This window comes from Melanotaenia boesemani, chromosome 20 (assembly GCF_017639745.1).
Source record: "Melanotaenia boesemani isolate fMelBoe1 chromosome 20, fMelBoe1.pri, whole genome shotgun sequence".
NCBI classification, from domain to species: Eukaryota; Metazoa; Chordata; class Actinopteri; order Atheriniformes; family Melanotaeniidae; genus Melanotaenia; species Melanotaenia boesemani.
In genome coordinates, this window is record NC_055701.1 from 28356524 (window position 1) to 28375262 (window position 18739).

An 18739-nucleotide genomic window follows, 5' to 3' on the forward strand; every position below is an offset into this window, starting at 1 on the left:
GCTGCACCAATAGTATGACATTCTAGTGGAGGCAGTGTGATGGTATTGGGCAGCATCTCCCTCACTGGAAAAACTGGACTGGTCATTATTGGAAGAAATCTCAATGCAGAGAGATGTGGAGATGATATTCTACAACCAGTGATAATCAATATCTCCACCGCCTGAGACTGAACTTTATCCTCCAAAATGACACTGCTGACCTCCACAAAGCAGGCCACAGACCAGGCTACCACCAGGCTGGAGACCAGCATGAGGAGGAGGTACCAGGCTGGTAACCAGCTTGAGGAGGAGGTACCAGGCTGGAGACCGGAGTGAGGAGGAGGTACCAGAATGGTGACCAGCATGAGGAGGACATACCAGGCTGGTGACCGGTGTGAGGAGGAGGTACCAGACTGGAGACCGGCGTGAGGAGGAGGTACCAGACTGGTAAGGAGTGAGGAGGAGGAACCTGGCTGGTGACCGGAGTGAGGAGGAGGTACCAGAATGGTGACCAACATGAGGAGGAGGTACCAGGCTGGAGACCGGAGTGAGGAGGAGGTACCAGAATGGTGACCAGCATGAGGAGGACATACCAGGCTGGTGACCGGCTTGAGGAGGAGGTACCAGGCTTGAGACCAGCGTGAGGAGGAGGTACCAGGCTGGTGACCGGCGTGAGGAGGAGGTACCAGGCTGGAGACCAGCGTGAGGAGGAGGTACCAGGCTGGTGACCGGCGTGAGGAGGAGGTACCAGGCTGGAGACCAGAGTGAGGAGGAGGTACCAGAATGGTGACCAGCATGAGGAGGACATACCAGGCTGGTGACCGGCGTGAGGAGGAGGTACCAGACTGGCAAGGAGTGAGGAGGAGGAACCTGGCTGGTGACCGGAGTGAGGAGGAGGTACCAGAATGGTGACCAGCATGAGGAGGAGGTACCAGGCTGGAGACCGGAGTGAGGAGGAGGTACCAGAATGGTGACCAGCATGAGGAGGACATACCAGGCTGGTGACCGGTGTGAGGACGAGGTACCAGGCTGGAGACCAACGTGAGGAGGAGGTACCAGGCTTGAGACCAGCGTGAGGAGGAGGTACCAGGCTGGTGACCGGTGTGAGGAGGAGGTACCAGGCTGAAGACCGGAGTGAGGAGGAGGTACCAGAATGGTGACCAGCATGAGGAGGACATACCAGGCTGGTGACCGGTGTGAGGAGGAGGTACCAGACTGGAGACCGGCGTGAGGAGGAGGTACCAGGCGTGAGGAGGAGGTACTAGGCTTGAGGAGGAGGTACCACGGTTTGAGACCGGCATGAGGAGGAGGTACCAGGCATGAGGAGGAGGTACCAGGCTGGAGACCGGCGTGAGGAGGAGGTACCACACTGGTGACTGGCGAGAGGAGGAGGTACCAGGCGTGAGGAGGAGGTACCAGGCTGGACGGATGTTAGAACATCTCGTTGGTATTAAGGGTACAGCTCTGTGCTGGTTCAAATCACACTTCACAGAAAGGAGCTTTCTGTCAACATAACGGCTCATTCACTTTCAGCAGCCCCTCTTCACTTCAGGGTTCCCCAGGGGTCCGTATTGGGACCTTTGTTGTTTATTTTGTATATGCTGCCACTGGGTTCTACTTTTAGGAAGCACAACATACCTTTTCATTGTTTTGCTGACGGCATTCAGGCCTATGCCGGTTAAGCTAAGCAACAGGACCACACTGACACCCTTATTAAACTGTTTGACCGAAAAGAAAACCTGGATAAGGTTAATTCTTTTAAACATTAACAAAAAAAGAAGACTGAGGTCATCTGTTTTGGAAAATTTAAGCCCCCTATAGCACAGCTGATGTTCTCGATTCCTTAACTACTTGCAGTCACTCTGCAGTGAGGAACCTGGGTGTCATTCTGGGTAGTTCCCTTCTGTTGAACAGACAGTACCATTATTAGGTTTAGCTTTTTTCAACTACAACACATCGTTAACCTGAAATCTTATCTGTCTTTTAAGGATCTCAGTAAGGTTATCCATGCTCTTATCATCTCTCGTCTGGACTATTGTAACTCTTTATATGCTGGGCTAGATCAGTCATTCCTACAGCACTTGCAAATAGTTCAGAATGCTGCGGCATCCACATCCACACACGAGAGCACTCCGGTCAACCGGCCAATTTCTCCTCAATGTTCCAAGATAAAAGTTAAAATGTAGAGACGACCGAGCATCCCTTGTGGTAACCCCAAGACTGTGGAACACCTTACAGTACATGTCCACACCGCTAAGAGGAAACAAGCTTTTAAATTTGTGTCAAATGTGAGATATTAAATAGTTTTTTTTACCAATCTTAACTCTTTTGTTTTATTTGTTATATTTATTTATTGTTTAATTCTGTTTGCTATTTTATGAATGCTGATGCTATTGAGAAGCACTTTGGTCAATTGTTGTTTTTAAATGTGCTAAATAAATAAATTTGATATTGACGTAGAGCAGTGGTTCCCAACCTTTTTTCCTCAGAGACCCCCTTCATGCATATACTAAAATCCTGTGCTGGAACCATGCTTGCTTTTATGCTTTCAAAAGTGAGATAACCCTCACCATATATAATCTATTCTGGTTGAGTCCTGTCATTTGATAAAGCCAAAGTTAAATGAACATACAGCCTTACTTTTTTCCCTTAATATAGGGACAATTTGTGGACATTAATCACACTGGTTCTTAATGTTCAAAGCCCCAGGGACCCCCTGTGCTCTTTGGGGAACCCCTTGGGAGGTCCTGGACCCCAGGTTGGGAACCACTGACGTAGAGTCTGACTAGCATGTTGAAGCCAAAGTGTACACCATGTTTCAAGTCAGTAATAAACAACAAGGACTGAATAATTTGTCTGTGGTTTTGCAGCTGGAGAGAGAAATAAATATAATAAATAAAGCATGTTTGTAGCAGCTTGTTGATGTCCACTCCTGGGAAGATTGCCAGGTGTCTTGGACAGTGGAAAACATTCTCCCAAAAGTTTGGAAATGACCTTATAGCATTCCCAGATTGGTCGGCAGCAACAGTTGCTTCTCTAAGATGTTTTTTTTTTTTAACGTCATTTACCGCCGTGTTGAATCACCTCACGCTACCACTGCCAGCCTTTAGGAACTGAGAATACCATTTGTCGTTATTTAGAAATGTTTACTATTCTTGTTTAATAAATAACTTTAGCTGCTTAACAGTTTGGGGATTCTTTTTTACATTTTTTTTCATCTCATGAAGTGTATCTCATCTGCAACCTTGTGAGACTCTCTGGACAGGTCACCATCCCATTACAGGGCCGTCACAGAGAGCAGTTATATAAACACCTGCTCACCAGACTCCGTTTCAAGCTGAGATTTGAACCAGAAACCTTCTGGCTGTTTTCAGTTTGAACATTATCTAATGACATTTTATTTAAACTTGTTCCTTATGTTTTCCAGGATATCAACTCTGTGTATCAGATCTTCCCAGACGAGGTTCTTGGTTCAGGACAGTTTGGAATTGTGTACGGAGGTAACACCACACGCACAGTGAGACCCCGACATCATTATATAGAATGTGCTACTTCCAACAGGACAATTTTGTGAATTTCTACTTCTAATTTCAGAAACTCCCATGAATCTTTATCCAGAATAACCAGGAATGTGGTACCAAAAAAGCCAAAGCACTGTCCTTCCACTGGGGTGACCTTCCATGTTCCCAATGAAAGATCACCACAATGGAAAATGACAGGATGACTCCTGCTGGTTGTGTTATGCGATGTAACAGTGGACCAGCAGGGAAATGGTACAGCTGAAGGGAAACCTCCAGTGTTATCAGGGTTGGAATGGGAGGGAACTGCAGGAGAAGCAGTGGAGTGAGCCAGAGCTTCATCTGAAGGGACTGCTTAGTAGCTGGGGAGGTGTTCACATCCCCGGATTACTGGACTACTTCAGCCTAAGAAGTCTGGTGGTTAGGTGTGGATCGATGGGTACCCAGAACTGCTTCCTGGAGAGCTGCATTAAGAGAGTCGATCGTTCTATAAAGAAGCTAAACAGAGAATCCTATCTGTAGAATTCATTAGAAAACCATATGATTATCCTCTTTATCAGCTTCTTGTTTCCCTTCTTAAGTAGATCATGATCCCCGCAGGAATCTCCCACAATAGTCGAGATCCAGACTGAGAAATTTGACGGTGAAAGTGAACATTTACAGAAACGTGTTCCAAATGATGATTTCCATCAAAGTGCAGATCAGAAACATTTGAAACTTCTAAATGTAAAAATTCAGTGATGGTGAAAAGTGATGAGAAATTAAATTAAAATGAAAGGTTAGCTTAACCACAAGTAACTAGTTTAGGCACAAACCAGTTTAGCCATTATCTGCTAGATAAAGATGGAAAGTTTAGATTACTCTAAATTCTGTAGCTATTTGATTTGCTTGCTCAGAGCAGAGTAAGTGATCATTAGTGAGGCAAGCAGGTGCTAGTCACACAGCTCCAAACAGCTGGAGGCAGCTAGCATCTGCAAGACAACTTCTTCCTGACTAAACTGTCTTTTATTCCTGCCCTCCCTCTTCCCGGCTCCCTATCAGGGTCTAAAGTGGTCAGTTCAGCAAACTATATATTTGTTTGTATTAACTGTGGTGTGGAGGTTAAGATTCTGCTCAAGTACCTGAGGGCCAGTGTGACAGTGTGACTGGAGCTAACCAGCGCACCACTGGACCAGGATAGATTCTGCACGTCTGTTCTTTGAAAAATATTTCAGGGTTTAAAGTGACTGAAGGGAGAACAGCAATGAGCTTAGTGGACAGACGGTAGATGAGCAGACGCATAGTTTAATTAAAGAGGCAAAATTGCTTCACTGCAAGTCTGCTGTTGTGCACTGCCTGTAGACCAAAACAAAGTGTGTCATGAGCCACACCTTCCTCTACCTCTTTTGCTTCAATAATGCACGCTGCCATTGCATGCTGGCTGTAGGCTTTTGTAGGGAGGGAGAACTGAGGGCTGCAAGAGAAGGGGAGGAGGCGGTGAACACATGAACTTACATGAATGCACAGCCGGACCGGCTGGTAGACACGGGGCTGGAGATCAACACAGAAACGGTGTGTGACGTCACGCTATACTCCAGATGAAATTACACCTCTAGTTCATCACATAGACATTTTTTAATTCTTAGACTTGATGATTTCTACTTGCTAAGATAAGATATAGTTATCCGAACATGTGCAGTCGGTCCCTCTGTACTATTTTCTTCACCTGAAGACTGCAGAGTCCAGTGGAGACAAGTTATTAAGCTTCTGAAGTTCAGCCTAACAATGCTCGGAGCACCACTGACATTTTCATTAACATCGGCACGGCTAATGTTACCGTCATTGACTCCAAAAGCTCGAGAAGTTGCTGCACTACTGCCATTCATAATGCTGACATGATCTCCACATCTTCAGACGTATTAGTGCAAATGCCAGTTCAGAAATGAAAATATTAGATTTACAAATATTAACAGGTTGATGAACTGACCAGCTGCCAACAGCAGTTTGTATCTAGTGCAGTCAACATTATAACAGCTAAACGTGTATATAATTTTACTTTATAAGAAAGTTTTGTGTGTTATTCCTGTTAGGCAAACATAGAAAGTCGGGCCGAGATGTCGCCATCAAGATAATTGATAAACTTCGCTTCCCCACGAAACAGGAGAGTCAGCTGCGAAACGAGGTGGCTATCCTGCAGGTAAATACTCACGCAATACTCACGTCCCCTCAGGTGGTATAAGAGTAAATTTACTTATCACTGATGTCACAAGACTCATTAAACCAACCCCTCCATTAATTGAAAATCTTGAAGCCATCATCTATTTAAAAGCTTTAAAATGTCCTCCAAGGAGCCTGGAAAACTATTCTTCAAGTATACTTGCAAACATTAAAGGAAAGCTGGTGAAAGAAGGTTTGAGCCGTGTAAAGGTGGTGCTGGTAAATACTGACTTTCAGGCTTGTTAGAAAGGTATAAACACACAGTGGCTCTGGTCATTTTTGTTTGTACATTTCAATAAACTACTGTATGTATTTACTGACTTCCTGGCAATGCATCTAAAAAAAAAGGGTGATTGAGAGTGTAGCACAGAAAAACAGAGGTACCTGTGCTCCACAGAAGTTCTTTCATTCATTCTCTCCTTTCAGGGCCTGCACCATCCAGGTGTGGTCATCCTGGACTGCATGTTTGAGACCCCAGAGCGAGTGTTTGTGGTGATGGAGAAGCTCCATGGGGACATGTTGGAGATGATTCTTTCAAGTGAGAAAGGTCGGCTTCCTGAAAGAATTACCAAGTTCCTGGTCACACAGGTAATACTTTGCTCATAAAAACTTATTTTTAACCTTGTGATTAAAACAATATTTTACCAGTTTGAGACGCCACAGCATCACAATCTGTTGTTCTCATGACTCCAAAATTAAATGAACCACTGGAGACACTGAAGAGGGGCTTACGGGCAGTTGGCACATGGAGGGTGTCAGGAACTGAGCAAAAGATAATCTGATTGGATGACTGATCCATGGCTTGAGTCACCGCAATATCAAAAGTGACTGTTAGCACTTTAAATGCAGTTTACAAATTCTTCTTGCTGTTTGTAGCTGCAACTCTGTTTGGGTGTTCTGGCCCATGGGAACCAGGTAGTGCAAATTTAAACATTGTCAAGGTAAACCAAATTTAACTTAGTACGATGAACCTCGTTCTAAATGGTTGAACAGGGAGACTTATGTTAATTAACACTGATGAGAAAAGGTGAATGACTGAGCTGTAGGAACAACCAGAGCAATAAAATCCACAATCCTGTCTTTAAATCAGTCAGATTTAATGTTCTTCAGGTAAGTCACCAAATGGTGTGAATTCACGTCTCAATGTGGCAATAAGCTTTTTTATTGGTAAAAAAAAGAAGTTAAAATTAATGCAAAATCCCCAAAAATAACACAACTGTGCCACCTGCTTATATAACTTGTAGTTGTTATGCATTGTCTCTTTACTAGTAAGATATAAAATGTAAAAATCAAATAAGTTTGGACTCTAGTCAGAAAACAGCTGGAAACCTACTGATCAAGATCCATATTTTCAAACTTATTGATTTGAAACTGAGAACTACAACAAGAAAGTTGATCGCAGTCCATGATCTGTGTGGTCAGAAGACGACTGCACCGTAGCAATGGGTCGAGTGTGTGTTCTGCTCTTTAGGAAAGATGGAATTTAATAAATAATTGGACACATAATGAAAGGGTTGGATGCATCCCATGATCGGATCAATAGCACAGAATAGGAAGTATGATTTACCCTTCCTTACTGAATGTGTCTGGAATCAGCTAAAGAGCGTTTACAATGAACAACTTAACTGTACATCCATTTATTTTATGATGCTTTATTTTGTATGCATGTTTCTGCTTTATTATCAGATCCTAGTGGCTTTGCGTCACCTCCACTTCAAGAACATCGTCCACTGTGATCTAAAACCCGAAAATGTCCTCCTGGCTTCTGCAGACTCTTTTCCACAGGTACTTTGTGTGTACATGCAGTAAGTGAATATGTTAGAGACTTAAGTGAGATGGTTTATTTTAAAGCATGATATATATATATATATAGATATTTCTTTTCAGCCATTGTGTGGTTGACTCAGAAGTCATGTGATCAGATGAGACAGGGTTTTCAGGAAATACTGTTACTTGTCTACTTTTGATGCTATACATCAGAACTATCAGAGTGAATAGGTCACATACGTACATACACCAGAGCTTTCTCCGGCTCAGGCTAAGGCTGAACCTGCAGCCGGGTTCTGGTCCAGCCGGCCCCGGTGCCTTTTCAACTGATTGCTGGAGACAGACAGCTGAAGCGAGTCCTGATGAGTGGGATATACTGTGTTCAGATTCATGATTGAGGTGACTCAGAAGATGGAAAAAAACGTACAAACTTATACAAACTATCGTATTTGCCTCCTTTTCAGATCTTTTCAGAAGTGTTGTGTGGGAGTAATAAATGGGTATCATTGGTTAGTACAAAGATAGGTTGTGCTGGGGCGGGCCTGCCATAGCGCAAAAACCAGTCGTGCTTTTGCTGGACCAACAATATGTCTGATATTAGGTGGATGTAATAAAGCTAATAAGTGCAGAAGGTAACTAGATGTTGGATTTGGTCTCACATAGCTCCTTTGTCCTGCTGCAGGTAAAGCTTTGTGACTTTGGATTCGCTCGGATCATCGGTGAGAAGTCATTCAGGTGCTCTGTGGTTGGTACACCAGCATATCTTGCTCCAGAGGTCCTGAGAAATAAAGGTTACAACCGCTCTCTGGACATGTGGTCCGTTGGCGTCATCATTTATGTCAGGTAAGGTGGCACTTAATAGACAATGGTAGTCCCCTTCAAGCTGTTTACATTTTGGTACCTTTCTTCTTTGTGTTTTAAAATGTTTTTAAAAACTGAAATATTATATCTATATGGGTATTATCTTTAGTGAATGGAAATCATTATAATAATTAAACTGAAACAGGATAGAGGTGCAATAAAGAAATAAACTTTAATTATTCTGTATTTGTAGTCTAAGTGGGACATTCCCTTTTAATGAAGACGAAGACATTAATGAGCAGATCCAGAATGCAGCCTTCATGTACCCTCCTCATCCCTGGAAGAAAGTCTCCCAGGAAGGTATGTAAGGGTGGTAAAAAAGGATGAAACGAGCTTTCTTTCTTTCTTTCTTTCTTTCTTTCTTTCTTTCTTTCTTTCTTTCTTTCTTTCTTTCTTTCTTTCTGTCTTTCTGTCTTTCTTTCTTTTAAATTATGACTGTCTTTTTTCTAATCTTTTTTGTATAGATAGATCTATCTCTACAATCTAGACCAGAGGTGGCCAACGTCGGTCCTCGAGAGCCACAATCCTGCAGGTTTTACATGCATCCCTGCACCAATGCACCTGACTTAAACTAATGAGTCATTGTGCAGATCCCTATAGGCTGTTGGATCCATTTAATTTGAGTCAGGTGTGTTGGTGCAGGGATGCATGTAAAACCTGCAGGATTGTGGCTCTCGAGGACCGACGTTGGCCACCCCTGGTCTAGATATTATAGGTCTCTTTTTTTTAATAATGACAAAGTTGCATCGTTTCCACACAATCCCTTCACTTCCACATTCACCCGGAGCTGTCGAATCTTTGTTTCCAGCATGATGATCTTCTGTAGAAGTTTGTAATAGTTATCTGTAGAGAGGGGAGGCATCCTACAGCTTTTCCTGTCCCACCCCAAGGAGTTGTTCCATTATCTGTGGTCGATAAATGTCAAGGAACAACACACGAGAGGGGGAGGTCATCTGGAGAGCCACATATTCCAATGAGGCAAAGTTTTTCTAAGATATCTGCTGCACTGGACTGAACAGCCAGTCCTCCACCTTTCTGATGTGATCTAGCTTCACCCACAGAGCTGAAGTTTGGAGGGGTCGCTTCTATAAGAACAACCCAAACATTTTCTCTGTTAAAAACAAGAATTTAACTTAGTAGCCATATGCTTTTAAAGCGTGTCTTTTGGCTGGTGTAGAAAAACTAAAACAGACTAAAACAACATAGAAAATCATAATAAAATCAAGAGAAATGGACATTCACCACAGGAGATGCTGCAACAGGCACCTAGCATGGTGCCATCACAGAGACCACTGAGTTTAAGGAGTATTGCGGAGCCACTGCCTATAAATTTCTTGAGTAGAAAAATAAGAAAATTGGCAGAAAAATGCAAGCAGAGGGGAGAGCGAAGAAGGAACGCATAATTTGTTTAAAGATTAAATACAAACGCATATAACATAACACAGTCACAGTTCAGGAGTCATCAGCTTTCCTCATGCAGTCAAGAGTTTTGGTCGTAAAACATGTTTCGGAGCCGATTATCAGGAAGAATTTGCTCTTAACACACCGCAGCCAAAATGATCATTTTACAGGAAAAATTTGATAAGACTCAAGATTATTGGTCATTTGCCATCCTTGGTCAGGAAGGGGGAAAATCCGGACAAAAACAGTCCGATTATCTTTATGTGTGTACCAGGCCTAAGGTGAACATAGAATGACAAACAACACCCACATCATGACACACTGAGCCCTCCTCTGCATCCTCCTCCAGCCTGTCTGTCTCCTGAGACCTCTTTTGCGTCCCTCCAGCCTGTCTGTCTCCTACAGTCAGGTGAAGAAGCCACTGGAGAGACTGAAGCGGATCAAGGCTGCAGGACTGGACTGTCATCCACAGTCTAGAGGATCTGAAATTCATTCCTGCCAACAGCAAGAGGCCTACACACTGGCTGCTTATGATGATGACTCATCACAGTCTTTCGTTTATTTATTTTATACAGTCACAATAAATTAAATAGCTTTTGAATAAATTTTTTATATGAATTTAAACATGATCAGCTCCTGTGGCAGATTTTTTTTCTAATCTGCAAATATCAGAAAATGTTTTTTTTGTTTGTTTTTTTTTTCCCCCTCGCCTCTGTGAAATAAGATGCTACGTCCTTCATGACACTTCAAGCTATTTTCCACTGTTGGTGACTCATGTTGATGCCTCTAAATGTGTCTGCACTTTGTGTTGACTGCAATGGTCCTGCTCACTCCGAGCCTGATTTATCAGCCTGAGTCACTCCTCAGTCTCCAGCGCACTTTTCCATCCACCTCCTCATCCTGCCAGAGTAACTCGAACTTCTGTTTGGAAATAAATGCAGGCTTTCGTTGTCGATTGCACAAGAGTTAAATGTCACAGAATAAACTCTTAGTGTGATATCTGCATTTTGAAATATCAGGTTAAAAGGAAACTCTGCCCACAAGCAAAAACAATTCCATTTTTTAAAATAAAGATTAAACTTGCTGCTTGTCACCCTCTCTATGATCACATATACTGTGTTAGATCTGAGACTGAAGCAGAGCTAACCAATCCAATTAGTGCTGGGCACGACTAAACTTTTAATTGTGATTAATTGCATGAACTGTTGCGATTAATCGTGATTAATTGCATGAAATGTTGCAATTAATCGTGATTAATTGCATTGTTAGACGCAAAGTGTCCTTTTCCTTTAAAAGGCCTACTGCTATATGAAGAAAATGAAGTAAATGTGTTGTGTTTAGCGTTGTTTAAGAACACTAAATCAGGGGTCTTCATCCTCTCTTGTCAATAAATGAAAATCCAGTGATGGAACACTATCATACTTATTTAGAAAATATCCTGTAATATTTAATTTTAGGTCAGACTTTTAATTTCCATTTAGGGGTTTACCTTATGAACTTAATTTCTAATCGGTATCCAGCTATTTTTGGTTGCTTTAGGGCTCAATAATTTTCCATTCACGCATCCAAATTGCAGTATCAGTGGATGGTGTTGGTGAAAATAAAAATAATTTAACTTGACAGAGCAATCCATCACTTCAGTGTTTTAGGAAATGGCTGAAGACGCTGGTTTCTGTTATTCTGCTGTTTGTCTTGGTAATTCTCACATACCAACCGAGGCATCGCAGCCCGACACCGCTGTGTCCTCTCACACATCAGGTTGGAAATGTGGAGTCAGCTGAGTGATGACACTGTTGGTTCGAATTCTCCGATTTTGCCTCTGTTACTACCTCTCTTGTTGTCTCAGAGGTATAGCAGGTCAACCTGGATTCTTCATGCCATCTCTTTCACCCCTTTTTATAGCACCATGCATAATGAAGGCACATGAATCCTTGCTTGAAAAGGCTTCCACATAAAAGGAGAAGCTTTAATCACTTATTCTGTTCTAGCTTCTTGTTTTCTGTTTTTTTGCAGCAATTGACCTGATCAACAACCTCCTGCAAGTAAAGATGAGAAAGAGGTATAGTGTGGACAAGACCCTCAGTCATCCCTGGTTACAGGTAAGAAGCCTGTCAATGCCTCAACAGTTTGTCCACATCTACCCATTCATATTAAATGAATGATATATATAAATATATATATATATATATATATATATATATATATGTGTGTGTGTGTGTGTGTGTGTGACTTCTTGTCAGACTTTCTACCAATCAGAGAGCTTAGATTGACAGTAATGTCCAATCAGGAGCAGCCAAAGATCAACCAGTGAGCAGAAAGTTCTATGTGTGTGTGAAAAGAAGAAAAATAATGCTCCTCTATGGCTGGAATAAAGCCAAGAAGACGTTTCTGATGCACTTTTATTTTTCTTAGATGTGGCTCAGTACATCTGACTTATTTTAGCCCTTAGTTTCAATAAATATAGAAATTACTCCAACCTCCTTTGCTTCTTGCTGAATACATCATCATTAGCCTCAGGGCATGTTTGTTTTCTCCACCAGGACTACCAGATGTGGCTAGACCTAAGGTCTCTTGAGTGTCGAATGAGTGAGCGTTATATCACCCACGAGAGTGATGACCTGCGGTGGCTTCATCACGCCCAGCTCAGCGGGCTTGACTACCCCACAAACCTTATCAATGCCCCCCGCGGTGATGATGATCATGGGCTGGAACATTACCAGGAGAAGGAAGAGCTGGAGACCCTCAGTGAGAGGGTCAGTGAACTCTGAGGACTGAGCTACAGGTAGATTTTAAAGTTCATAACAAAATAAGTGACAGTGCCAAATGAAAACAAATCAGGAGACATCAGCTTTTATTAAAGAAACAAGTTTAATTTGACTCCACTTTGCCTCTTTTTCCATGAGAGCACATATCAGCTCCTCCTGTTGGCGATCATGAATCAGACATCTGCTCTGCTCTTTGTGCTGCCTGGCTTTCCCTTTGCATTTACAACATGCACGTCTCAGGTGGAAGCGTCCAGTCATTTTCTCACATTGTGTATTTCCTTAGACATCTGATTAGACGTCCAAGTTAATGCTTTCATGTTCAAACCTCTTTTGTTAAGACACAGCTAATTAAAAGTCTAAGTAAGACATCAACTAGCAATGCTAACCTTTCAGGTACCAGCTAACCCTCTCAGCGGAGTGTTGGATAAAACTGATGTTGGAATCTGAGCAAGACCCAAACAAACTTTTCATTTTTTTTTTAAATAAATGGACACAAAACTGATTCCATACCTATGACATCCGGGGTCGTATCTACGGCCCAGAATGTTCTTGCTTTTGAATCTTGTGTTATTTTAGTCAAATGTCTCCATCGTGAGCATAAATATTCATGTCCTTGCATGTGCATTACGCTTGTTACTGGAATACTCCACTAAGGGGCACATTAGAGGAACCCTGACCAGATAGGGCTGGTGAATTTGTAGGATGGAAACCAAATGAGAAACATGGCAACCCTAGAGCAGGTCAGTATATTTTGCAATTCACATGCTGTCTGTTGTGGTTTGAGAGGGGCGGGGCTTGGTGATGACATTACTGGCTTGCGTTTGCGATTGGTTGAGAGGAAGTAATGACTGTTGTATTAAGCTACATGATAGGCTATAAGGAAAAAGGAAGGGAAACTGTGTTTTTCTATTGACCTTTTTATAGACCGTTTTTATTTTGCTATCACATCACACGTCTATCCATCAATATCCATCAAATTATCGTCCAGCCCTTGTCTGACTGACTGTCTCTCTGTGCTGGTCTTGTGATGGACTAGGAACTGTTGCAAGTTTGTTTTCTCGAGATAAGGAGATAAATGATCTCGTTGTCATTAGAAAACGGTGTTAAAAAATATACGAGCACACCCACTCTTGGCTGCCATATAGATGGTATACAAAGACCCTAAAAATGCAAACAAATTTTTACTGCTGCGGATGCTGTGACCTTATATCTGGTCATACTGGTCCTTTACACTGCCCCTACTGGTTACCAACATACTGCAGGTTGCAAACAGTTAATTTGTCACAAAATGCACAAAGATGCTTCAAGCAAATGCAAAACATGTGAGATAGCCATGTTGAACACATGCAATTAAAAGCAGGTTTATTCTGGTCCTATGTGAGCCAACTCAGACCCTTGTCACAGAAATGCTTCGTCCATGAAGATCTGAATTTCATGGCTCAGAGATCTGGCAGCTCAGAGACAGACTGTTTATTTCCCAGCTGACTGAAAATTGATTAGCTTGTCCTGTGATCCTTGAGGTTTGTTTGCTCACAGACCTGGCGTTACTGCATTATTGGAGATTAAAAGGGGATCACAGACACTGCAGACCCGCACAATTACTCAGAAGATGATGAGGAGCCTTCTGGAGATCCAGTCATACTGATGGAGACCTGAAGACCACCACCTCCACCCACCAATGAGATGAGCATTTTCCAGCTGTAGTTTAACCTGCTTTCACTGAGAGAGCTGTGACCGCCAGCTGCTCTCTCTGCCTCCAGGCTTCCATCACACCAACATCAAGTGCTGCATCACCGGCAGGACGTGGCCACCCCTGCCTCCTGTGCTGTTTAACTAAGCACACTGCTAAAATATGACCACTGACCAATGTTGTGTCCACTGTCTGTATTAGTGGTTTCACCTCTGAGGTGGTTTTATTTGCTTTTTTTGTTTGTGTAAGTCTTTCTCATTATAATGTTATTCATGCTGGGTAATCCCTTTTGTATCAAGATGAAATGAGGGATGTCATTTTTATTTTCATCATTATAATGTATTTGTATCATTGTATTATAAGGATATTCCATATGTATGAATATGTATGTGTGTATATATAATATATATATATATATATATATATATATATATATACATATATGGAATTTCTTTTTGGTATTTAGTTTATTTGTATTTATTCATTTATTTGTAATCATAAAATCCCTGTTACATAGTCAGGATGTATGTTTAATTAAAAGTTTATCTTGTAATTATCATATCATTTTAGTTTCATATTTACAAGATAAAGATCTGATAATTAACCAATATCACTGTTAAATTACAATACAATAATTTTATGATTATTGAATTATTGCCTTGGAATAATATTTTATATAATTTCTTGAAGGAAGAAGTTTACATAACTATTTTTACCACTTTCACACTTTTATTTTGTTAAATCTGAATATTTTGATTTCAAACAACCTGTAATAATTAATGAATAACAATGTTTATTACACTTGCTGAAGCATCTCGTGATCTCCCAACGTAAGGAGCAAATATATATAATTATCATACTTATCATCATTTTCAGCTTGTACGTGTGAGGTTTGTTCTATGATGTCATCTTTATTAGTATATCTTTATTTTCTTTAGCAGCATTAAAAAAACAACAAAAAAAACAAACAAACAAAAAAAAAAAAACAAACAAAAAAAAAACCTTAAATATTCAGCAGATAAACAGGATCTGAAAGTGATGTCCTGAAGAAATAGGAACCAATCCCGCCCTGGCTTCCCATTAGATAGCAACGTCTGCTAATGAAGAGTGTGGACAAAAACATTAAAATAGTTTAAGTGTTGTAACATGCTGCAGACTCCTTATTAAAACACAATCAACACTTAATAAAAATAACTAAAAAACTAAGAAATATTGACCGAAGAATGCCTTTTTAGTTTTTCTTATTATTGGGGCTGGACAATAATTGAATATCAATATATATCCCAATACACTTTTATTCAGTAACGTAATATGACTTTTGAACACATTTCCGATATTTCAATATACATACATCAGTACATGATTACAGCGTTCGATTCAAGTCGAACAGAAAGAGCCGCAACACACTGGCTACGTAAGTGATGACGTACACCACAGACACGGAGCCCGACCTATGAGCCCGACCAGGCCCAGCAGCAGTTGGCTCAGCGCGAGGTAGAAGGCCAGGCTGGGCTAAGCTGCAACGTATGGAGTTATTTTTGTGTTTTTATTAAATGCAAAAAAAAATAGTGATTTGAGAGTGGAAAAATTATCTGAAAGGAAAAAAATATATTTGATATAAATATTTTTCACACTGATAGCAAAAAATAATAATATTTGAGACTAAAAAAAGTTTTGAGATAAAGTATCTTGTTACAGCACATTTAAAAAATAATTTCCTAGAAAAAAAAACTCTCTCAAAAGCCTTTCTTTACTCTCAAATATATATATCTTTTGCTATCAGAGTGAAAACTTTTACTCTCCCAATTTTTTTTCTCTCTCAAAGCTTTTTTCTTTTGTCTCTCAAAACCGAAGTCTTTGCTATCGTTTCAAGATTTTGCTATTGAAGTGAAAATTGTGTCATGGGCGGGTCCATGTTACTATTGGTCATTCTCAACCGAACTGACAGCTGGGTGGCATCATTTCTGCATACTGATTACGCCTTTCTCAAATAATATTCACGACTAACTCCTGCTATCCCTGCGCTGTGATCCACCATTGATTCACTGGGGGATGCAGACATAGTGAATATGCATTGATTTGTTGTTTTTGGCGGCGGAGACTCCAATATTTGGGTAAGATTATGACACAGCACACACAAAAGGCGTAATCAGTATGGAGAAATGCATTTTTGGCAGTTTTTCTGAGGCTGTTATGTTGTTTATATCGATATCGGAATTATATCGTATTGACCGAAATTAAGAAACATATCGTGATAAAAGTTTTGGCCATATCATCCAGCCCTACTTATTATTATTATTATTTATTTTTTTATTGTTATTATTATTTTTTTTTTTGCTGTTCTAAACATTTTTAGGTTGTCTTTTCGTCAATTTTTGCCTTTCTCATGACATCCCACTCCACAGCAGCATCAATATGTACCAGGCTGATTATGCAGATTAGATAATGACTTCATTTAGCGACTTCTAGCGCGCTTTTAGGACAGCCAGTAGCTACTTGTCTTACTGAGGGATTGGCAACAGTGTTAACAGGCGAGAGGCGGGTACACCAGGGACAGGCTGCCAGTCCATTACAGGGCCAACTCCTAGGAAGAATTTTAACCTGTTAACCTCACATGCATGTTACTGGACGGTGGGAGGAACTCCCACATCACTAGAAAAGTAACTAAAAAAAACAACTAATTTCTGGAATATCTGTCATTTCTCCATTATGGTGGTGTGATGTGGAGGGTACAAAGATAGAAAAGATGAGCCTGCTGAATTTATGGATGGTTTAGAGAATAAAAAGAACGTTGACTGAACAACACATGGTCTTCGCCCTCGTAGAGGATGAGATTGTTTTAACACCCATTCTTTTCCTGATGAGAGGGTTCCACACCTGCACTATTACAGGATTTTCTTTTTATTTTATTTTTTTGTTAAATTTGTTCTGCTCTAGAGGATCTCTGGTTGTCTCTGTTTGTGCTGCGACGGCTGTCGGTGATCAGCTGATCGGCTTTTGTTGCGTTTGTTTATGGTTCAGGAGGAAACTTGCCGTTCATGGTTCGCAACGTCAAATATTTACCCCGAAGTATTTCTCTAGTTCTTCTCTAACACAGTAGCTGCTGGTGGTAGACAGGGTTGATGCTTCAGCTATGCAGGGGCGGGTCTAGAAAAGTTCTGATGGGGGGCCAGGCAGGAGCACTGACCAGGAAAAGGGGGACACGAATGAAAACTATTTTTTGGTCTAGATTTTATGAAATCTTGAAATGATTAATACAACTAAAGTGATCATCTAATGCATGGGTCTCCAACTCCGGTCCCCGTGAGCTACTGTCCTGCAGGTTTTAAATGTCTCCTACTACAACACAGCTCTGCACAAGCCTGTTAATGACCCAGTGATTTGAGTCAGGTGCGTTGCATCAGGGTAGAATCCAAAACCTGCAGGACAGTAGCCCCCGAGGACCGGAGATGGACCCTGATCTAATGTAAAAAAAGTGAATAAAAACTAGTAAAACAAGCAGCCAATGACGTATTTTACCAGCAGGTGTTTACTTTGGGTGAAGCTGCTGTAGGACTTTTGTCACTGCTGCACAAACGCACACTTCAATGATAAAAGGAAAAAGCTGTTTTTATCCAGATCATCAGTTTTATCAGAGTTTCTTCATCAATGTCGGCTGTTTAACTTCAGTCGTCACATCTGCTGGTTTTAGGACAGAAATTATCACCATGGAGACGGTTGGTGAGATGATGCTATATGAATTCTGAATTAGGATCTAGAATATGCTAGAGATGATTTAGAACAACATATAGAAGTACATTACATGCAGCATTTACTGACCATTGGACATCTGGCGTTTAAGGGAACGTCTGTTAACAGTAAATATTTGTAGCATCAGCTCGTTCTGTTGACACAATACAGTAAAAACGGGCAAATTTCAGGCATAGTCACTAATTGTGATTAATCTGATTAAAAATTTTAATCATTCGACAGCCCTAATATACATATATACATATATACATATATATATATATATATATATATATATATGTAAATATATATATATATATATATATATATTTACATATATATATATATATATACATATATATATATATATGTATATATGTATATTAGGGCTGTATATATATATACATTGGTATACCAATGTGCAATGGCTGTGTTTGCACAGGGATTACAAATTTGAGAAAAAAAAAAAAAACAGTTAATACAATGCAATAGAAACCAAACATAAAACCCTACACAATAATGTCCTCTAACAGGTTGCATCCGAGCTACTCGGTGACTGATTCACAAACGATGAAACCTCCTGCTGCCAATGACAGCAACCTGTACGCTATGCGCCGCTGCACACCATGGGTATATTTCAGCTGACATGCTAGATCACCCTTGCCATGATGACTTGGAGGTCTACCAGGGCCACCCAGGATGAAGGAATGCCCCTTGACTAGCGAGCCCCTGTCTAATATACCGGCCTCCGCTCTGCCCCGTAGTCAACACTGATAAATTACACCTGGGAGGTGCAATTAAGGGAGGAGAGGGAGACAAGGTATCCAGCCTTG

General features: G+C 41.0%; 1 protein-coding gene across 2 annotated transcripts in view; it reads left to right on the forward strand.

The window, feature by feature from the left end:
• prkd1 (protein kinase D1) overlaps positions 1-12594 on the forward strand; it is a 60805-nt gene extending 48211 nt beyond the window's left edge. For both annotated transcript variants that reach the window (XM_041971332.1, XM_041971333.1), the window contains 8 exons: positions 3407-3479; positions 5567-5673; positions 6120-6281; positions 7380-7478; positions 8143-8303; positions 8515-8621; positions 11736-11821; positions 12263-12594. In XM_041971332.1, coding sequence (XP_041827266.1) covers positions 3407-3479; positions 5567-5673; positions 6120-6281; positions 7380-7478; positions 8143-8303; positions 8515-8621; positions 11736-11821; positions 12263-12490 — 1023 coding nt within the window. In that variant the 3' untranslated portion in view covers positions 12491-12594. The remainder of the gene's footprint in view (positions 1-3406; positions 3480-5566; positions 5674-6119; positions 6282-7379; positions 7479-8142; positions 8304-8514; positions 8622-11735; positions 11822-12262) is intronic.
• The last annotated feature ends 6145 nt before the right edge of the window (positions 12595-18739 follow it).